The 23898-nt window shown below is 38.5% G+C and overlaps 1 protein-coding gene across 1 annotated transcript in view; it reads right to left on the reverse strand.

Annotated features, from left to right (window-relative positions):
* The window catches only part of FAF1 (Fas associated factor 1), a 394652-nt gene that overhangs the window by 26462 nt on the left and 344292 nt on the right, over positions 1–23898 (reverse strand). Inside the window, exons 17-18 of the mRNA XM_033115190.1 lie at positions 23710–23787; positions 10839–11054 (exon numbers count right to left, since the gene is read on the reverse strand). Of these exons, the coding sequence (XP_032971081.1) occupies positions 10839–11054; positions 23710–23787 (294 nt within the window). The remainder of the gene's footprint in view (positions 1–10838; positions 11055–23709; positions 23788–23898) is intronic.

Here is a 23898-nt window from a genome sequence, read left to right on the forward strand (position 1 = left end):
TGGAGAAGGATCAGAGAGACTCAGTATTACTAAATCAAATGGCATGGCCCTCTGTCGTGTATTAAGTGTTTTCATTATCACTTTGATCTTATCATCACAATGTGTCTGTGAGGACACATAACATGATCCTCACTTAAAAGACAAAGTAACTGAAATATAGAAAAGAGAAATAATGCACTCAGTGTAACTCAGCAAACAGATGGAAGTGCCTGCATTACAACAAAGACCTCTGACTCCAAGTATAGAGGGAACAGGAGAATCTATGGAACCATTTATCGAAATAAACACTCAGCCCACGTGTCAGTAGACTATATACAAGCTTCTCTCTAATCTTCCCTGTGTTGGCTGCATTTTTGTCAATCTCATTTTAAGTACTGCAACATCCCTTGACTATTCTTCTGGCTTTATGTCAGTTTTTCTCCATGTCAGTTCACCCTTCCAGGCTCCTAGTAAGATATAACAGAAAAAATCAGCACCTTTGTATTTAATTTCCACTTCCTGGCTATATGCTCTTGGTCAAAACACTTAACTTACAGTTTTAGTTTCTGTGTCCATAAAATGGAAATAATATTTGCCTGGTGTAATAGATTTTGAACATGGGTTTGAAATCTGCTTCTTTGAGTCTTTCATTTTTCAACTATAAGGTAAGGATAATAACAATCTTACAGGGTTGTTGTAAAGATTCAATTAGATGACACCTGTAAAGTGCATAGCAGAGGTGACTGACGCACAGTGGGAACTCAATAAATGGTAGATGGCATTATTATTACTTCTCAGGTTGTCTGTTTGCTTCAGTCATTCAACAGCTACTTACTGAGCTTCAATTAGGTTCCAGGTACTGCTCTAAGTGCCAGGTATACAGCAGGGAACACGTGAAGTTCTTGCCTTCAAAAGCTTTCATTCTAGTATGTGGTAGACAATAAATAACTAAATATCTATTATGTCAGATGGTGATCAATTCAGTGGAGAAAAAGAAAGCAGGGTAAGAGGCACAGGAGTTGCCAGCCTGCCAGGGTGTGGGCAGAGAGTAGGGAAAGAAGACTTACTTTATATGGGTTGGTCAGAAAAGGCCTCAGTGAAAATGCACTTCCAATTTGAGCAGATACCTGAAGGAAGTAAGGGCAGGAGCAACACGTATCTGGAGGAAGGAAGTGCAAGTGCAAGGCCCTGAAATGGGAAAATGTATCGTGGTGCTTCAAAAATAGTAAGGAATGCCTGTGTGACGATAAGACTGAGTGGGGTCAGAAAAATGCCAGGGAGTCACATCAGGGAGGGCCTTTCAAAAACTCTGAACTAGATGGGAAGTCATTACAAGGTTTTGAGAAGAGACGTTACATGATCTGCCTTACATTTAAAAAAAAAAATCACTTTGACTTAGTTTTTTAGAAAAAGAGAAGTAGAGGTGCATGGATGAAGGCAGAGTGATCAGTTAGGACACCATTACAACAATCTGGACAAGACATTAGAGTGGCTTGGACTAGGGTTTAGTAGGGGCAGTGAGAAGTAGAGTCTGGATATATTTTGAAGGCAAAAACAACAGACTTTGCTTATGAGTTGGATGGAGAAATGATAGAGGAGTCAAGGACCACTCCAAAGTTTCTGGCCTGAACAAAGAGAATGAGGTTGCCATTTCATGAGAGGAGGAAGACTACCTGGGGAGCGGGTTTTGGGGGAGGGCAGGAATCAGGAGTTTGCTCTGACTAGGTCTAATTTGAGATGCCAGTGAGATGGTTATAAAGTAGAGATGATGAACAGGCAGTTAGTTGTATGTTTGATCACCTGGAGTTCAAAAGAGAGCTTGGGCTAAAGGTATAAACTTTGAAGTTGTGACTGTTACGTGTGACATTTAAAGTCACAAGATTGAATGAGATCACCTAGATAATGAGGGCAGACAGATCGGAGGACGGACAGTTACTGAGGACCTACTATGTGCCAGGCAATGTGAATTTTTAAATTATGTAATAATGTAGGGGTGATTATCCTTACTTTGATGATAACCAAGACACCCAGGCCATGTCACTCCTTTGCTCAACAAACTTTTTGTGGAAAAAGCCAAGCTTCCCTGACTGGCATTCAAGGTTTTACACCTTTAGCCTTCTCTCAGAACTTGACCACATAAACCCTGTGTTTTAACCAGTCTGGTCTACACTCCACCGTCTATGCATGCCTTGCACGTTCCAACATTAGCTTCTTTCCTTAGTTGACCTGGCTGTGGACTATGTTCTCTGTATCGCCCACCAAAAATCCTACCCATTTCCAAGTTTTGTTCACTGCCACCTCCTTCCCAGTGGCCAGAAGGGACCTTGGCCAACTCTGACGTCTATTGCCCTTCTTGTCTGACAACTCTTAGGACCCACTGCATGAACTGTACTATGAGGACCAGCTGTATGAGAGACTAGGGTATTCCAAGCCTTATTCCCTAGCACTCAGCACAGTGCCCAGCAAAATAAAAATGTTAGATAAACAGTATGAAATACAACTAACGTGTACATTTTACCTACATCTGGCTGGGACCTCAGAATTACAAAGACAATGTAAAGAAATCAGAGATGATGAAATCTTTCCAAATAAAACTGAGATTCATTTACACATTGAAAGTATTTTTCTAGATGGTAAACGACCTCACTGATTTATTCCTTACCTGGCTGAGGAAGCATGAGAGCATAGGGATTAGGAGCACTCACTCTAGAGTCACTCACTTAGGTTTGTATCTGGTTCTGAAATTTACTGTTACTTAACCTTTTTCATGCCTAAGTTCCCCCATCTCAGTGAGGATAGTATGAATATTCACCATTAGTATAGTTTTTAGGATTAAATGATATAAAGGGCACTTAGAATAGTGCCTTGTATAGTAAGCTCTCAAAAAACTATTGTTAAAACACATCTAATCCTGAACATTTGGTTGTTAGCTAATCACCTTGCTCATCATTACTGTTTGTTTTTAGTCAGTATCTCACAGTTTACAGAGCACTTTTATTGATGTTGCTGAATTCGAGCCATGCTATGGTGCTGGGAGAAGAATTGAGTGCTACTATCTTAGAGAGAAGAAAGTTAGAATTCAGAGAGGGTGTGCCTCATCAGGGTTGCGCAGCTAATAAATGAGCTTCTGATTCTCAGTCCAGTGTCCGTGCCTCCATAGCATCGCTTCCCCTCTATTCCATGTCCTCAATTATCCCAACGACAGAGACCCTTTACTATGACTTTTCAGACTGAGTCAGTATGAAGGCATTGTAAGGGAAAGGATGTTTCAGCCCATTACTTAAGAACAATTAAAACTTACAATTTGGAAACTAATATACTTCTTAAACAAAATGAGTAACCTAAAGAAATATGAACCACCCTTGGTAGAGTTTGTTTTCCCCCTTTAATTAGACTGCTGTTATGCTGATTAGTTTTATATACAGAACTATTAAAGAAGCAGCTATATTTTACCTTTTGCTATTTAGTTTCTTTTGTTGTAAATATTATGTAAACAGTTTGCCAAATGACTTCAACCCATAAACTCTGTCCTGTGGTCAAAATACTCCAGAAGCATTTTTCCTTACAACATCACTTTTGAAAAAAAAGCAATCGAGAAGCCTAGGCTGCAGTTCTGAGTGGTCATGACCTGAATGTATGCTCTCAAGCAAGTCATTTCACTCGGGCCCTCACATTCCCCATCCACTGAATGGCACAGACACCACCTGTCTCGCTACTTCCCAAAGCCCACAAGTTTGAGTGAGAGAACGCTGTGAATGCATTTTGCATGGAAGTAAGATCTCTTGGTTTCTTTCAGTCAAGGAGTTTATTGTGGCTTCACGGTGGGATGCATGTGCTGGGGAAGTAATGGGAGCGGTGGGTTGGTGGGAAAAGGAGAAGCAAAACGAGATGCTGTGAGATTGTGAAGGATTTTGTATGCTTCGGTAAGCAGTTTGGACTTTTTCCTATAGACCATAAGAACCACTGGAGGCTTTTACACAGGAGAGAGATGAGATATTAAAATCTACGTTTCAGAAAAATAACTGGAGAGACAGTGGGGAGGATAGATGGGAGGTGGGGTAGGCAAGATTGGAGTCGGGAAGATGAATTAGGGAGCCACAGGTTTAATATGAGCTGTGAAGACTTGGGCAGTGACATGGGGGGAAGAACAGAAAAAGAACAGACTTGACAGAGGTTTAGCGGCAGAACTGATACTGTGACCAACTAGATATTAATAGCATTCCATTCCAGAATCACAGATCTTATTCTCCAAATCGTGATTAGGAACTGGAAAATCTCAAATTAGATATGATGATATGAATACCAGAAGGGAATGGAGCAAGCTCAGCAGTAGTTATTCTAACATGTACTTCACTGATTAGATGCTTTATTTGAAAACATAGCTTTTAAGATATAGGTGGTTCAATGGCATTAAAGTTTTTCCTTTTGGTTCTGTTTTGTTTTGTTTTTTAAATCAAACTCAGTCTAGTATAAATTGAAAATCAATCCCACTGCAATATTACAGGCATTAGCACATAAAAGCCATTGAAGTACAGAATATTTTTGAATATTGGTGCTTGGAGCTGCAATTTATTGCATTTACAAAGTAGCAATGAATGTTGATTTTCTAGTTCTATTGTCCTATGGCTCTAATTTGAAAGTGGAACTCTATCATCTACTAATAAATGTTTAAAAGGTGTCAACGAGCTTAAAAAGCAATGGCCATAAGACAACGTGGGTTGCAGTGTCAGTCTTGCTATTACAATTGACCACATCAATTGACTTAAGGAAAGTACGTAATTTTAACATGCTTTCATTCTCCCATCTGTAAAATGACAGCATTGGCCTTGATATCGCTGAGATCCTTTTTCTAACATGAACTATTAGGATTCCAATGATACATTCTTAAATCTGGGTTAGAGCATTTGGATATTTTTAACATAAATATCCAGCATTGACCTAGAGAAAGAATTCACTGCTTCCAAGCTTTCTTTAGTCGTAAGCCTTTCCCCCCATTTCTGCCTCTCTCCACTTAGAAATAAAAGTTCAGCACGGCCTACTGAGTTGTCCAAGGTCATACAACAGGTATCTATGGAGTGGGATTCAGATGGAGGTCTAACTATGACCAAACTTTTAACTATGTTATTCTGTTTCCACTCACCCAACATCTCTCTGCAAGGCTCAGTTCAAATTTATTTTCTTTATAATGCTTTCCCTTATCACTGCAGGCTGAAATTACCTGCAACTGGGGGTACAATTTGCTTTAGATGTGTGTTTTCACTAGAATGTGAAGTCTTCAAGGTCAGTAACAATTTCTTTTAGTTTGTGTTGTTAGCGTTTGGTATGGAGGCTGGCAGACTGGTTGCTCAGCAAATGTTGTGCTACATGAAAGAACAAATACATGAATGAAATGCAAATTAAATTACTTATATTTTCTTGTAGAAATACGATGTTTTGTGTTACGGATGAAGTCAAACGTCATCCAGCAATAGCTTCTGGGTACAGACTAAGTTCTGGGAAGGTTAAGGACTAGTCAGTTTTTCAGCACGGGTTTCTAGTGGAGCTACTGCTTAGCATAAGAAAGGCGGGTGGGTGACAGAGGAAGGAATCTGTACACCCTAAATTTGTAAGTCCTCCCCAGTCCAATTCATTTAAACAAACCTTTACTGAGGGCCTACTCTGAGAAAAACCCTGCTAGGATCTTGTTTATATTCCTGCTCCTTTAAACATTAGAGGGAGAAAGAAAAACATTTATGAGTTACAGTTATGGAAGGGAAAAAAGTAGGAAGCTGGGGGAAAGTATACATACATTCAGTTCTTTGTTTTCGAATACATATAAAATGTATGATACTGTATTTCTGAATGCATGTTTGTCTGCTTGGGGGGTTCACATCTACAAATCTGGAGAAGAAATGTGCTCGGGTCAAGAACGGGGGCTGTGTGATTACATAAGTGACCAGGCACACAGGCCACCAGTCTGAAGCTAACCTGCCATTTCATTCTCCTCTCCTAGTATTCGCTAATTATTTTATAAATAGAAAAGACCTCACTTTCCTGTTGTAGGTGGAGCTTCTCTGAGTGATGTGGATATAAGTAGGCAAAAAAAAAGGAAAATAAAGGAGGCAGGAAGGAAAACTGTGGGATAAAAGAATGAGGAAGGAAGAGTAGAAAGAAGGGGGAAAGGATAAAAAAGGTAAAATAGGATTGGAAAGAAGGGGAAGGATGGAAAAAGGAGGAGGAGAGAAAAGGGAAGAGGAAGGTTGGGGGACACTGACAACCTTACATTGAGTGGCACCGGACCACTGTAGGTCCAGAGGGGAACTGGGGGGCTGGCAGGGGCCCCTTACTCTGACTCCGAGGCAGGGTGAGTAGCAGTGGGGGTCAGTGTCATTCCTCAGCTGTTAGGACTCAACGGCCTCACTAGCAACTACCTTGCAATGCCCAGGTAAGGCAAATGGGCCCCAGCGTTCACATGGCTCTGACATACCCCAGTGAATCCTCCTTCTTCCTTTGGTAACTGTTATTAGCAAAATAGAGAACAAAATAACAAAGCAAACAAATAATTCAGTGTTCCCCGCACCCTGACAAGCAGCTTTTCTGGGGAAGGCCTACGTCTGCTGCTATTTTGGTCGTCCCACAGTGTGCAGTTCAGTGGTGTACTCACCAGACAGTTAGTAAATAGTTGGACAGCTGGGAAATCTTACCATGAACTATTGTTTGGGTTGGGGGGGGGGCGGGGGTGCAGAAGAACATTTAACAGGTCCTTTGGTGAGAAACCAGTCTCTGCTTTGTGGAGAAAAGGCTGAAGACACAATAAGACTCCTAGAGTTAAGTCTTATGTTATTTGTTATTAAAGAAGTGAGGTCTTAAGATGTGCTTTTTAACAGTCTTTAGTTTAGTTGTAATTTAAGATGACTTTTACAAATTAGATCCTAATCCTTGCAGACACAGATGGCTGTTACAGAATAGCCTTGCAAAAACACTAGTCATTCGACTTGAAAGAGCATTCAGAGAAGGATGAAGGGCCATTAACTCTCACCCCACCCCTGGCTCTAGGAGGTCTAATGAGTCCTGGGTGGGCTTTCTGGGTTTAGGTCTGGGCCTGGAATCTGGGTGGGCCTAGGGCATCTGTTCCTATTTGGAACAGCCTCTCTAGTTCACTCTGGAATCAGATTTAGGATCAGACCTGAGGTCATTAACATTTGACAACAGTAACTGAATGCTTAACGGGTGAGGCACTGCTGGGAGCTTCAGAGCAGACAGACATGAACACGATACAGACAGTCTGTAAGTAATTACAGAACAGGGCAAGCGCTACGAGAGAGGCATGTACAAACTGCAGTGGGTACATAGGTGAGGAGCTTGGGAGAAGGGGAGGTCATCCCAGGTAGGATGACATTTGATTTGGGCATTAAAAGATGAGTTCAAACATGCCAAGAAAAGCAGGGCGTATGGACATACAAGGAAGAGAGAGCAGAGGTATGAGAAAACAGAGAGGCATGGGAGTCTTTTGTGTCTTTAGTGAACAGTGAGCAATCTCATATCTCCTATTGATGGAAGTAAGTAATGAGAGGCAGGATTTAAGGTGGGAACGGTAGATATGGACCAAATTGTGAAGAGTTTTTGAAAAGATTCTAGGGGTCTGTACTTATCCTAGGGCAGTCGGGAGCTACTAAAGAGTTTTCAACAAGAAATGGGATGATCAGAGTGGGATTTTAGAAAAATCACTCAGAGGTAGATAATTTCAGGTTGACCAAGGACCATAAAATGGACCTGGGATGGGTATTGGGAAGCTCCTGATTTCTCCTATAGGAACAAACCTTTGGTTAGACTTTTTCTCTGGGCAACAGGGCCAAACTTAATCTAAATTGGCCTTGGGAGAGGGATGGAGGTAGAAACGGGTTCAGTGTGACAGGGACACTGGGAGATGAGACTGTTAACTGGACTGAACAGTGTCCTTCAGCAGTATAAAACAAAGCGTGCGTGCTTGAGATCTACATTCAGAGTACACTTTCTCTAAGACTGAGTGACTGACCCTCCATTGAGGGCTAATCCATAGTGATACTTAACACAGCCTGCACTGACATGGCTAAGTTTTTGGTCAGCAGAGTTCCAGGGAGACAGGCAGCAGGCCCAAGAAGCCTCTGCATTTCACGTCACAGCTCCCTGCTTACTTACAACAGCGACTTTCCACAGTCCACACTTTTACCCCGTGGGAAGATGTCATTAATACTGATCATAAAACCCAGATCCTTTAAGAGATTGCTCCTCCTACCCCACCCCCAGCAGTTAGGTTTAAAAATTAATTTGAAAGAAAAGAGTTTAACTTTAAAAGCCAGGAAACTCCTTAGATTCCATCTCTTTCAGTACTTCCATTTTACAGATAAGGCCCAGAAAGGGAGGGAAAAAACCAAGGGCTGGGATCTTAAAAGTTCTCATCACAAGAAAAAAAAATTTAGTACCTGCATATGGCGATGGATGTTAACTACACTTATTGTGGTGATCATTTCACAGTGTACACAAATATCAAATCATTATGTAGTTCACCTGAAACTAATATAAAGTTATATGTCAATTATACCTCAATTAAAAAGCAAAACAAGGGGGGGTGGCCTGGCTCTCAACCACAAGTGTGCCAGTTCTATTCCTCGACTCCTGCAAGGGATGGTGGGCTGTGCCCCCTGCAACTAGAAACGGCAACTGGACCTGGAGCTGAGTTGCACCCTCCACAACTAAGACTGAAAGGACAACAACTTGACTTGGAAAAAAAGGCCTGGAAGTACACACTGTTCCCCAATAAAGTCCTGTTCCCCTTCCCCAATAAAATCTTAAAAAAAAAAACCCAAAACAAAACAAGGGACGGGAAGAACTAATTTAATTCCAAAGTTTTTTAAGTTCTCCAAGGTGAGATGTTCATCACAGAATGTAAGCGTGAGAACCAGGTTGACCTTGAACCCCTTGATAGTGGCTCTTTTCTAAGCATTCACACATAGAGTTCAACTTCAGTGTCAGAATTTAAGGTAGTTTCTTACCTGGCTGTATGGTCCACAGAGCACGTGCATGCATGTGTTCCCTTGTGCATATCTGTACATCTTATAGTATATGAATAAAGAGGAAGAGTTCAGAGCAGTATGCGGGGCTAATGAGAAAGAGGCCAACGGCCAGTACCTGGGGTCCATTCTAGCCTCCTTGATTTAGACGTAATTGATGAGATCCTTATCCCACCTCAGGGATTTGCGGCTCAGTGGTGGAGCTGAACTTACCATTAGGTTCTGTCTCTATCCTGCAAATCTGACAATGGAGGGACTAAGATGAACCTTAGCCAAAATCTTGGTCTTTGTGTGTTAAAGTCCAGGTTACTGGATCGCATATTACTAGATCATAACGGAATCACAGAATATTACGATATACTATGTATCTTAAAGGTAAACTAGCCCACGTGCCATCCCATACAAAGGAGGAAACCTAGGAATGAATCCTTCTCCATATATACATATATATAAATATACATTATTACTGAAAAGGGATCATTCAGCAGTGTTGGCTTACCTCCAATGACAAAATCACTACCTTACAACAGATACTCCTTTCTGACATTGGGCCAAATTTGCCTCCTATAGCTTTAAACTCATTGGTCCCAGTTCTGTCTCTGGAGTCTCACCAACTCAGATTTCTCTTTTTCGTGGCATACCTTCAAGTAGCTGAAGACAACAATCACACCTCCTGTGGCCTTTCCTTCTCTAGAAGAAATGTTCCTCAAATGATACATTTCTAGGTCCCTCACCTTCCTCCCAGCCCAGCTCTAGAAATGTCCCTGTTTCCTCAGGCTTCAGGATGGAGTTTCAGCATGGAGTCTAAGAACTGTTTCAGGGATAGTGTGTCTTAGCACAGGGTTGAATAGGACCATCAAGGTTTCCTCTTGTTGGGATCATGGGACTATACCTCTAAAAATGCAACTAGCTTTTTGTTGGCAGCCACAACACATTATTAATGTATATTCAGCTTAATTCAACCATAACCTTGGCTAAGGCATGGTCTTTCCATCCCAAACTTGAGCAATTGAGTTTCTAAACCTAATGCAGAAAATCTATCTCTTTATATTTTTATACTATTAGTCTATGTTCATTTTTATCTACTGTTTTAGTATTTTAAAGTTTTCTTGAATCTTATTTTTCATAATCCATAAATCTGATAAAGTCTTCATTCAAGTTGCTAATAAGCCTGGTGAGTAATAAAGAATTAAATAGAGAACCTCTTGGTTCCCTCTAGGGAGAGAGCAGTTGCTTAGTCAACACTTTCTGGACACCACCATTTAATCAGCAATGAATCTACTTACCAGTAGATTTCTCTCTCTACTTTGATCCAGAATACTATGAGAGACTTAAATATCTTGCTGAAATACATATACACAGTGAATATAGTTCACCCTCCCTGACTTCCCAGGCTAATAAGAACTATCAAATCACAAATACTCTTGGTTTAGCATGACTCATTCTTAGTAAACATATTGTCATTGACCCTGATCTAGCTGTTAAGCTATTAAGCACACAATTTTCAGATTTCCTCTGAGGTTTACAGAGACGAGATCTCAGGAAAGCCTGCATGAATGCTAGAATAGGGGAAATAGCTAGGAAGAAAGAAAGACCTAGTACCTAATTTCTTACATAGGCTACTGGGCATACGTCTGCTGGCCTGGGAAGCCATCCCTTCTTCAAAGGCTGAGGAGAGAACGCTGGGCAGAATAATGAAGAACTAACTCCTGGGTGAGTGGTCTTGTAGCAGGCTGTACCATGGGTCTTTCCTTGGACTACTCTGTCCAGCCCTGATGAGGATATACCTCCCACCCGGACACACTTCCCAAGATAGGCACGACAACTTACATCTCTCCTAGGAAAGGTACTCAGTAACTTGAACTCGTCCCATGGAAATCCTTTGGAAGCTACGAAGTCAAAGACAATCTGGAGCTTATTGCTGGCCAAGAAACGCCGCTCGAGGAACTCGCCACTGGGGGTCCGTATCCGCAGTTTGCTCACGGGCTCAGCATCTTCTTCCTTTGGCTCTGGAGGCAGGGCCTGCTCCAAGGAGAGGCGGATGGCCTAAGGAGGACAAAAACCAGGTGTTAAAAGTATGTGATGGATGAGACTGTGAGGAGTGGGGGAGAGAGACTAAAAAGAAACTGCTGCTTTCTAGAAACTCATCAAAAAGTTATTGCCCTTTTATTAACCAAGCCTAAGGCTTGAACGGTAGAATCATGTTTTTCATTTTCTTAATACTAGCCCAATAGGCAATTAAAATAAATCCCATCTTGATGACACATATTATTAAATTGATAGGTAATTTTTTTCTTTTTTCTTTTTTTTTTAACTGAAGGGCTTGGGTATTTGTAATTGAGGAAATAGGTATCATATACCCAGTTCTTCTTTCTAGGATATGAACTAAGGCTATTATAAGTATTTACAAGACACACACACACACACAAACTATTTACATTAGAAAAAACACACATTCCCTACGGAGAAATGACCTTAGAGTTTATAGAATACTGGATAATATATTAACATCAAAATGGAATGGAAAGATTCTGTATGGGGTGATTAAAAATTTTGGAACTAGATATGGTGATGGTTCATAACATAGTGAATGTAATTAGTGCCACTGATCTGTACACTTAAAAATGGTTAAAAAGGCAAATTTTTGTTATATATATTTTGCTACAATAAAAACGATGGAATAAAATAGAATGGAAAGAAATTAAAATATCAGGTTTACTGGAGGCAGGAGACTATAGTGCTTGCCACTAACCTGCTGTAGGATTTGGCCAAATCTAGATTTCTGGTCTCAGAGATGGCCCAAACCCTTCATCTTACAGGTAAGAGTACACACTCAAATAAGTGGAGTAAACTGTTGGGAGATCTCATGGTTAGAGTTGTGCTTGAACCCAGGTTTCTTAGTTCTCAATCTACAGTATTACATTGTTTCACATTCACGATATTCCATGGGAAGGAGGTTAGAAGGTCTCTAATGTGGGAATCTGTGGCAGAAATTCACCACACCTTTTTGTCTCTAGTACTCGGGGAGGTTCCGTAGGTAAGTAAGTCTGGTATCAGCATGCTTAGCTTCACAGTTATATTCTGTTCCTGGTTACTTTGACATTTCAACATTCCCAATTTGTCACCAATAGAAAAACAAAATTTCCCCCCAATTAATCTACAACTATTATCAAGTAACATGAGTGAGACAAATTGGGATTTATGTTCTCTAAGTCCTCGATGGCAATTTTCAAAGTTGGTGTCACTCTTCCAACTGGGGAAAATCATTAAAAAACTCTATTGACAACTCTTAGGTCAAAGGGGAAATATAAATAAAAACTACAGATATCTAGAAAATAATGATTGTTGAAATTCTTCAAGTTGGAATCTATGGGACTCATCTAAGGCAGTGCTCAGAGGAAATTCATAGCCTCAAAATTCTTACATCATTCAAAAGGAAAGAATAACAATAAGTAAATTAAGAATTAAGGTAAAAACAGTAGGGAAAGACCCCTGATAAAATAAAGGGAAAAGAAAATTGAGAAGAAAATAATTAATAAAGCTAAAAGCATAAAGGAATGCATTAGAAGAAAAAAGAAAAAGAAAACTAGTTAACCAATATACGCTGGTTCTTTGGGGAAAAAATTCATAAAATTCAACAAATAAAAAGACTTAAAAATGATAACCTATAGAGGGTGTAGAAGTGACTGAGTATTTTCTGAATATGCCTTTTTATATTTTTTGACTTCTCACATAGGAAATGCATTATCTGTTTAAAAAATGTGTTTAAAATAACCAACAGAAAAACAAAGTTTATTCAGACACCAGTATAAATAAGAAATTAACTTCTGTTTCATTCAGGAAAATTTTATTGGTTCTAATACTGAAATATTTTCAAAAAAGCATTAAAAATTTCTGCAGTGTAAGAGAAAGCTGGTCTTTTGAGACCATTTGACTCAAATGACTCAGGCCATTTTCCTTCTGGAGGCACTGGCTAATACCATCTACCTTATAGGGGATTATAAGGATGGAAATTATATATATGATACATGTAAAGTTCTCAGTGTGGTATCTGATATATAATAGGCTTCAGTTAATGGTTGTTTGGGTTGGGCTGCACTGGTTAAACAGTCCTACACTCTCAATTTTTTTTGTGGGGAAACTGATACCAGAAATGGAGACATAAGAAATATAGTTCAAAAGTTAGAATAGGCAGTTAAGCTGTTTACTTTTGCCTTTTTGTTTTGGATAGCATAAGCAGAAGTTTATTTAATATTGGTGTTCTGGGTCAGCAATGAGTTTCAGCTGAATATTTTCAAATATTAAACTATTTTAGTAACATTGTCATATAGCAATAACCCAATGAATAGATGATCCTGTGTATATCAATATTAAATCCCAGTTGTACTATATCTGTTATAGCATTCCCTATACTGTACCATAGTTATTTAATGTCTGGCTTTCCCACTAGTATGCAAGCTCTGTTAGGGTGTGGGAACATGTCTTACTTCTTATTCAAAGTATAGTGCATAGCACAAAAGAGAAGGTCAATATATGATAAGAGATGAAATAAACTAACATGTTAACTAAAATAATGAATGTGCAAGTGCTTAGTATGGTGGGAAACACACAGTAGGTGCTAAAAGATCTGAATCTCATGGGCTCTACTAGTAACGAAGAACTGATCATTCTGAGTTTCCTTTCTCTGAGGTCTAACTCCCTCCAGCATCAACTGTTCAGATTAATTTTCTACATATGTGTCCCTTAAGGGCTAATCAAGAGATACTTATAGGGGTAAACTATCTGGTGGAGTACAGTCATGTACATTTTCTAAACTATTAAATGGGATCACTTGACTATTTGTAACACTGGTGGTTCTTCAAAACCATACATTTGAGATTAAAGAATATTATTCCTGATTATAAAAGTAATAAAATTCATTGCAAAAAAAACAGATTAAATGATAAGAAAAACTATAATTAATTTCTAGATTCACCACCATGAGAGAACCACTTCTATCATTTGAGTGTTTACACCCATTAATTTTGTAACCATTTTTAAGTGTACAATTCAGTGGCATTAAGTACATTCGCAATATTGTGTTACCATCACCACTATCTATTTCTAAAACTTTTTCATCACCTCAAATAGACACTCTCCATTAATTTTTCATGCATATTTTTATGTAAATACATATTTAAACATTTTTACAATATTTGAATCAATGTTATATTACATAAAGCTTTATCTTTTGTTCAAAGTCATGTATTTTGTCATTGTTTTTAAATTTTTATCAAAATATAACATACGTATGAAAAAGTGCACAAATCTTAAGTGCACAACCTGATAAATTTTCAGCAAGTGAACATACTTATACAAGTAATGCCCCATCAAGCATCTCAGAAGTCCTTTTGCCCCTTCTGATTACCTTCCTCAAAGTTAATCACTATCCTGACTTTTAACACTGCAGTTTAAATAACTTTAATCTTTAAATTAAACGTAATTTAGGAAGGCAATGAAATATATAGTTAGGAAATAGGCTTTCGATATGACAGACGTTCAAATCCTGGCCATTAAGCACTGGACAGTCTTTATGAACTTTGGTTACTTCACATAAGAAATAGGGCCAATAACATCTTCCACACAAAGGTTCTTGTATAAAATGCAGTAATGTTTATAAACCACTTAGCAAGCGCTAACACATGGCCAGCACTCAATTAATAAGTGCCTAGCATTAAAACTCATGCTGTAACACTGTGCTCAAGAGAAGACAGTCATTTTTGGTGTTATCATTATTCCCTTTGCACATACTTTAAATCAGAACTTAATGTGATATTTCCTGGCTTCTCCTCCTGTTCTCCCCTTAATCCACCTGTCTGCTTGCTTTCTGTTTTGACATTTTCCTGTACAGTATAACAACAGATGCTACATTATTGTCTAAACTCAACCAATTATACTCCATAAGAGTAAACAAGAGTAGCTCATTACCCCATTCATTGTGCAGACAACGTCCGCTCCTCAATGCGCCCAGTCTCCAGGGCTTTTCACCAAAATGAAAACAGATCTCAGATAGCCCACACCCGTGGTCCAAACAAGGAAGACATATTAGATAAGTTGGCAAACTTGGGATCTAAATACCCAAGTTTTACTGGAGAAAAAACCAAAACTACATCAGTAGCTCAGTCTCAAATATACTGGCTAAAAGCAAAGCCTCGTATAAGTAAACACTGTTGTAAAACAACGACACAAATACACTTGAATAAGCAGCCTTAGTTAAACACCATTATTAAGCTTCAATTTGGTTTGCTCAACAAATACAATTTTTTACCTGCATTATTTTAGGTTTGTAACAAAACAAGGAAACCTGGTGTAAGTTGGAAATATGAACTCATCTTTTACTTTTTGTTTTACTAAACATATCCAAAGCATTCACATCTGAGGGATGAGAAATGGAGTCTTTTTCGAAGTGAAATTAGGCAATGAAGACCAAAAAAGACTGTTTCTACACAATTACATTTTTTTTTTAAACAGGAAGGATAATATACACTGACATCAATCTCTTACAATAAAAACCAAAGACTGGCTTAATTCACACACACACGCACACACAATCTTCTAGGCTTCTATGAGTACCCATCAAGTAACAGTTTATAGCTGGTTGAAGTTGAGTGTGAAATAGACTAAAGCTAGCATTCATTAATTCCGTGAATTGTTACTGAGTACCTTGTATGTGCCAGGCATTGTTCTAGATCAGGGGTGTCCAAACTTTTTTCAACGTTTTTCACCAAGGGCCATATGCGGTAAAATACACAAACAGCCGGGCCACTCACTCGAGGTGAAGTACGTATTGCCTCACCTGGTTTTTTTTAAGTCAACGAAATATATTTTTGGAATTTGCTGTGGGCCAATTAACAATGGATTGCGGACCGCAGTTGGCCCGTGGACCGCAGTTTTGACATCCCTGTTCTAGATGATGGGAAACTAGCAGTGAACAAAATAGATTTTTAAAAAATTTGCTTATATGGAGCCTATATTTCAGTAGAATGGGAGAAAGACAACAAATACATATATAGGAAAATATACAGTTTGTCACATGGTGATGAGTGCTATGCAGAAAGTACAGGGTGCCAGGAGAAGGGAGAGAGGGGTGTAACTTTAACTAGTGTGAGCCTCAGTAAGTAAATACTGTAGGTCTGAGTGAGCAAAGGCCTAAAGGAGAGAGGAAGTCAAATAGACATTTAGATCTAAGGGAAATATTCTAGGCAGAAATCACAGCAACTGCCAAACTCTGGTGCCTAGTTTGACTGAGGAATAGCAAGGCAGCCAATGAGGCTGGAGCAGAATGATCAGAGAAAGAGAGGGGAGGAGTTGGGTTAGAGAGGAATCAGTGAGGGTGACTGAATCATATATGGCCTTGAGTACCCACTTAATGATTTTTTCCATTTTTAAATTAAGGTATAATTTACATATAGTAAAATCCATCCTTTTTAATGTATAGTTCTGTTACTTTTGACAAATACATTATTTGTATATGTGCTGCCCAAGCGAGCACAACAAATGCATATTTGCGTAACCATCATCAGTAATCAAGATAAAGAACAGTTCCATCACCGCCACCCCCCAAAAATAACTCCCCCATCCCTAGCCCCTGGCAACCTCTGTCTAATCTGTTTTCTGTCCCTAGTTTTGCCTTTACCAGAATGTTATATAAATGTAATTGTAAATATCATTTAAATGGATTGCTTCATTTAGAGTAATGCACTTTGAGACTCATGAATGTTGTTGAATATATCACTAGTCTGTTCCTATTTATTGCTGAGTGACATTCCATTGTATAGATGGACCACAGTTTGATTACGCCCCTCCCAGCTGAAGGACATTGAGTTGTTCAGTTTTTGGCAACTATGACTAAAGCCACTATAAGTATTTGTGTAAACATAAATTTTACTGATACTTTCATTTCACTTACGTGAATACCTATGAGTGTGACTGCTAGGCCATACATATGGTATGTGTATGTTTAACTCTGGAAGCGCCAAAGTGTTTTCCAAAGTGGATGTGCCATCATTAATGATTCCATTATTAATGTATGAGTTCCAGTTCCTCTTCATCTTTTCCAGTACTTGGTATTATCCTGTTTTCTTTTAAAAAGCCATTCTAATTGGTATGTATCTATTGTAGTTTTAATTTACATTTCTCTAATGACTAACAATGTTGAGCATCTCTTCACATGCTCATTTGCTCTTGTCTATGTCTTCTTTGATGAAGTGTCTGTTCAGATATTTTGCCCATTTTTAAACTTGGGTTATTTGTTTTATTATTGAATTTTGAGAGTTCATTATATATTGTAGACATTAGATATGATTTTCTCTCAGTCTACGGGCTTGTTTTTTCAATTTCTTAACAGTGTTTTTTGAATAGCACAAGTTCTTAATTTTGATGAAGTCTAATGTAGATATTTGTTATTTTATGGGTAATGGTTTTGGTGTCAGATCTAATAAATCTTTGCTTAACTCAAGATCATTAAGATTTTCTCCTGTTTTCTTCTAGGACTTTAATAGTTTTAGGTTTTACGTTTAGGTCTAGAACTGATTTTGAGCTAATTTTTGCAAGTTAATGTGATGCAAAATATAGATTGAAAGTTTTTTATTTTGTGTTTTTACTTTTTTTTGCATATGAATATCTAATAGTTGTAGCATCATTTGTTGAAAAGACTTGCCTTTCTCCATTGAATTGCCTTTGCATTTTTGTTGAAAATCAATGGACCCTACATGTGCAGGTCTATCTCTGGGCTATTTGTTCTGTTTCATTGATCTATAGAGGTCTATCTTTTTTGCCAATTCCCACAATGTCTTGATTTTATTAAGTCTTAAACTCTGGTAGTGTGAGTCCTCCAACTTTGTTTTCCTTTTCAAATCTATTTTGGCTATTCCAGTTCTATTGCCTTTTCACACACATTTTAGAATCACTTTGTCAGTTCCTAAAAAAAAAAAAAAAATCTGCAGAGATGTTGACTGGAATCACTGTAAAGATTTTAGCTTTTATTTTGAGATATGGAGCTATTTTTGGTTTCTGAAGTGACATGATTTGCCAATTGCTTTTCAAAAGATTTATTGAAAGACATACAGGAAAGGCAAAAATGAAGGCATGGAGTCCAGTTGGGAGGCTCCAGGTAACAGATAATGGTGGTTGGATGAGGGTGGTAGTGGTGAGGTTAGTACTAGAGAAGCATTTTAGTTCTGCATATATTTTGAAGGTGGAACCAATAGGATATGCTCATTATCTATAGATATGAAAGAGAGAAGTCAAGGATAAGTCCAAAGTTTTTGGCTCCAACCACTGGAAAGATTTGCCACTTATCTTTCCAGATAAGGAAGACTGCAGAAAGAGCAGGTTTGGGTAGGAAGGTAAGTTAAGACATGTTAAGTTTGTGATGTCTGTTAGACATATAAGAGGAGATGATGGACTAATAATGAGATATTCAAGTCTGGAGTTCAGGGAAAGGGAGAAGCTGGAGATATACATTTAGAAGTTAAATATATAGGCAGTATTTAAAGTCATGATACCAGATAAAATCATTAAAGGAGTAGAATGGATCCTGTATGGGAAAAGTTGGTCTGACCTAATTCTGTAGCCATTTTCTGCTCCTGGCAACCAATATCCATTTAGAGAGTATGGCTAGCTTACTACAAATATAGCCACACTGTGATTTGAAAGTAGAATTTCTAGTCTTTTTTTAATGGTTCATGAAGATGACAGCAGAATACTTCAATTTGGAGCTATCTAAGAAATTGTGGATATATGGTCTTTGTAATGATGAGAAAGCATATTTTTGTACTTGCACCAACCTCATTAAGTTGCTGTAAAGATTCAGTAAGACAATGTCTGTAAAGTGCTCAGCGCAGAGTTTAGCACATATTAATTGCTCAGATAGTGATGACGTTGATGGCAAGGATGATCACCCTTATAGCCCATGCAGTGGTGGTGTCTTTATGTGACGAGAAGCAACTTACACAAGATAAAAACCAAATTATAAAGAGTGGTTTTACTTCAATAACCTATTCATGGTCCCACCTTCATTCTCAAGGGTGGAGTAACAGGTGGAAAGAATACTGAATAGAGGCTCTAGTTCTGTTTTTACCAGGCAAATGGTAGGGAAGAATTTTAAGAGGCTTTTTCATTCTGCTGTGATCTTACTTTGTTCATCTGTAAGATGGTGTCTTCCATAGTCATTTTGTAGGATGGTTATGAAGGTTAAATCAGAAAATTGAAGGGAAGTACCAAGGCTTTTAATTCCATTCTCTTCTGTTCTCTCATTTAATGGTCTTTAATGTTATCTAAGATTTTCTACTTGAGGAGGCACCAAGATGTAAAAGGAAACAATTCTGGGTAGAGAGGCAGATATGGAACTTTTTTCTTTTCTGTTTGAGGGAACCAGCAGCAAAAGGGAATAGCTTTGTGACCATTTTCTCCCACCAATGATTTTCCAAAATTTGGACCTTTTATTTTAGTCTCTTCTTTAGTGATTAGACTATGTTTTAAATTTGTCCATTTTACTGCTGTCCCTTTCTCCCTTTGTTCATTACCCAGCCAACGTCCTACCCTTCCCCATCCACCCAACCATCCATCTATTCATCAATCCATCCAAAATGCTCTTCTATTTCCATCTTTAACCATCAGAGTCTTACTAATACTCCAAAGCTGCTTCCTCTGTGAAGTTTTCCTTGTTGCCTTCCTAGTCAGAAAGCATCTTCCTTCAATATCTTCAGCACTCTGTGCTATTTTAATGTTTTTATAATGTACCTTTTCCTCTACTTATTTTGTATTCATCTACCCTCCTGCATTAGACAGTGAGCTCCTTGACAGCAGGGACTATGTCTCACAAATACAATAGTTGCCATAGTTCCCGATTTAGTGATTTGCCTACAGAAGAAGGTTAACAATTATTTACTAACTATTGACTGATTAAAAGACCTGAGGGTCAAAAAATCTTAGCTGAAACCATCTCCACTTATCAAAAACGCAGTGGCAATAAACAATATTCAGGAAGGATTTCTTAAAGGGTATGTAGTTCATATATTTCTCTGGTCACTATAAAATCCATCCTTTAAACAGGACTCCCAGAAAAATATGATATTTGGGCCTTTGCAGAGAGGCTTTAATAAATTGTGCTTTGGCCTTATGACTTGACTTACATAAAGTTATAAGAAGCTTTTATACACAACTTATTATTGCTATTATAGCTATTGGTTACAAGGGCAGCTTCTTGTTAAATGGAAATCACAGGAAACATTGCTCTAAGGTCTTAGCGCTTGAAAAATGTGGGCACCTTTTGAGAGACTGGCCTCTACCTGATGTTACAGATAGAATGAAACTTGTAAACAATCATATTTTCCTTTGTTTTAACCCAAGAGAAGCATAGAAGAAAATTTGTGGCTCACATTGAGCAAATGTACAGACCTCTACCACATGTATTTGGTGCCCATGCTGGATTACCTGTTGTCCACATGTTAATCTCACCTTTGCTTTTATTTCCCTGTACTTGCCCTTGTCCTGATTACTATCTTTCCTTCCTTTTTAATCCATTTGAATTGCAAGTATTTATGTAAGTTACTTGAAACTCATTTTGGACAGGATAAGTTAAAATATAAATTAGTAAAATAGGGGAGATTTTTGTTGTAATTTCTTTGTTTTTCCTCAGAACAGTCTTAAAGCCTTTCTGTTTATCATGGCCAAGGACCAGATCAAAATGCCTTCCTAGATTTTACTGATTTCACTTCAACAGTTACCACACAGCAAAATGAGGCCAACCACTAAGGAATTTCCCTGTAACCAAGGTGATCTGAACTATTCAATACTTCATTTTTCTACAGGATTTTGAAATACTATAGATAAAATAATAAAACTACTCTTATTACTCAATGCAATTATATGGGTTAGGACTTCTGTTAGAAGGGGACGCAGTGTTACTGTGAAAAGTCAGGTGACCTGGCTTCTAGTCTAGCATATGTGCCAACCAGTTTGGCAACTACAGGCAAACTGTATACTCTCTCTGGGTCTCGGTTTCTTCAGAGGTTGCACAATACCAGCTTTTCCCAAAGAGTCGTTTGTTGTATGCTAGTGTGCTGAAATATGGTAATTGGTGCTCCATGAAAAAAAGGGTCACATAAGTTTGGATAAGACTGAATTAAATTAAGATAAACAGAAGATAAACAGTTTCTTAATGGTGGGATTTATAAGAGCGTTTAATTGTGATATTAGTTGTGGAGTATGTAGCACTATCTGAACTTGGTTTTTTGGGAGCACATCAATGGACAAGTGCAAGTAACGACTAACCGCAAAACATGATTTGTCCTCCCTCCCGGTGCCCCATCCTCTCACGTTTACAGATGGAACATATATACTAAGGTATGCTAGAGGATGTTTATGGAGTCTTCTAGGAGAGGACAGGCTTTGTCTGTATTTGGAAAGAGAGAAAACTTTAGTCCAGGGTAAATAAATCATCAAAAGAAAATACATATGTTACCAAGCTCTCGATCCAGAATATGCAGTTAACTGTACACACCTGACGTTTAGCAAATATATGTTGAATATATGCTATTAAGAGACAGAGAGCATGTGTGAAAGAGCATGAAAGGGTGAGAGTCCTAAATTTTTAAACTATATTTCTGGAAATAGCCTAAAAGCATAGTGACAAATCTCTCTCATCTAAACTTTTGTGAAACTCTGCACACATGATTCCTGTAGACACATTCAATGATATATGGCCTTGTACTGGAATGGAGTAAGTGAAAAAGCTTGAGCTTTGTAGTCATAAGGACCACGCTGAGATCCTGAGCTGTTCTCATTTCTGTGTGTGACTTCTCAATGAGCTTCAGTTTTCTCACTTGTAAAGGAAATCTCTAACCTTGCAGCTTGTTTTAATGGTCAATGAGTAAGCATATGTAAAGCAGCTAGCAGATCACTTGAAACACAGAAGATGCTCAACAAAATATTTTCTACCTTCCATAATTGAGAGTCTTCAGCGTATAGAGACTAGAGTTTGTCAGGCATGGTATCTTGTACATATGTGATAGGAACTCAGTAAGTGTTTGAACATGAATAAACTTTCATTTCCACACAGTAAAATATTATACATCTTTCAACACCTGGCTCAAATATCACTTCTTTTCTTGTGTTGTCTGATTCTCAAAGCTGTAACCAATTTTTACTTTGCCCCTGAATTCTGTATTTTGCTTTTACTTCTCATGTTATTTTGCACATTTTTCCTTGATTTGCTGTTACTTGTAGACACGCTTGCTGTATCTTCCCTACAAGACTGTAATCTCTTCTTGCAGGCAGAAAATGTTTTATTATCCTTTGTTTTTCTTTGATTGCTCAGCACAGTTCTTGTTCAAAAAAATATTTGTTGAATAAGAATGAGGTGGTACCCTCTGACTGAGAGTGATGAGTAATGGAGTTTTCTTCAGCCCAAGGTAGGGCTTTCCAGGCTTTTACATCACTTGTTAGATGGCTTCCTCTTTTTGTAAGTGAATGTTGCTATTAATCCCATGTTTATAAAAAAGTTCTAGAGGTCCTTTTCTGTGAAGCCACTCTAGGAAGTCATTTGACACCCTTCTCTTTGTTTTCACTGCACTTTAGGCAAATGTCATGCAGGGTGTCATGCTCCCGCTCCCCACATAAGAACGCAGGATACGGTGAGGCCAAAAAGGAACACCCATGGAGCCATAGATAGGAGAGTCATACCACTATATTCTCGTTGGCGGCTGGGTTGGAAACACAGGAAACAGGATTCACATGATCTGCAACCTTCCATCCGCTTCTCTGCCAACCAACCAACCCCATGTGTTAGCTGCAATCTACTGTGCTAATTGCAATCCGTGCTTGCCAGCCACAATCCGCTGCTAGCATAGCCACTACGGTTATATTAGTGGCCAATGGCTCACTGGTTACAGCTGACAGCCAACTAGCCACAGCTGATGGCCATCCAATCACAGTTGATGGCCATTTACTACCTGAGCCAGCACCTTTCCACGTGAGGCTGAGAGCCAGGAAACTGCACTCCTGGCTCTGTCCCCACAGCAAATCTCTATAATAACTTTACATATGATATTATAATTCTATATAATTTTTACAAGACTATGAACTGCTGGAGGGGAGGACCCATATTGATATCTCTACCCCTTAACAGATTTTGGGCACATACTACATATTCAAAAAAAATTTGCAAAATAAATAAATGAAAAGTTCTCTATATTGTTATGGACAGGCCAGGAACTCGGGGGGAAATCAGCCAAGCTGATGGATTTCCCATATTTAGCGGCCCAGTGCAAGGTGTTGTAGAAATAATTCACAGTGTTTTTTTTTTTTTTTTCCTCACAGTGTCTTTTGGTGGGTAAAGTGAAAACTGGGAAAATGGCTGAAAATACAGTCTTTGTATTCTTGGGGTGAAACGATATACAGGAAGGATGGGAGTATTTGTTAGGCAAGAAGAGGAGAAAGAAATTGAAAAGAAAACTATAAATCTAGTACAACGCCAAGTTTTCTAAGAGTTACATACAACAGATCAGGAATGATTCTTTTAAGGAAAGGTTACGTCTTCCATATTAAAATGAGTCTGGGAGAAGTGGAAAGAAGTTGTAAGAACTATTAACAGCTTCAGTATCAAATGCAATGGACACAAACCTAAGTTTTGAATAACTTCTAAAAAATTATACCCTACCTCACGTTCTTCTTCTTGTTCTTTGCGAATCTGCTCCAAACGAAACTGTTCTGCCATCTCTCTCTCATGAGCTTCCCTCTGTTGATAAAAGAGAGAGGCAGGACTCTATAAACATTGGCTTACTTAAAAAAAATAAAGAAAAGGAAAGGGAACAAAAGAGCTCATTTCCACCATGGCCCAGGAGTACAC

This window comes from Rhinolophus ferrumequinum, chromosome 9 (genome assembly GCF_004115265.2).
Source record: "Rhinolophus ferrumequinum isolate MPI-CBG mRhiFer1 chromosome 9, mRhiFer1_v1.p, whole genome shotgun sequence".
Classification (NCBI taxonomy): Eukaryota; Metazoa; Chordata; class Mammalia; order Chiroptera; family Rhinolophidae; genus Rhinolophus; species Rhinolophus ferrumequinum.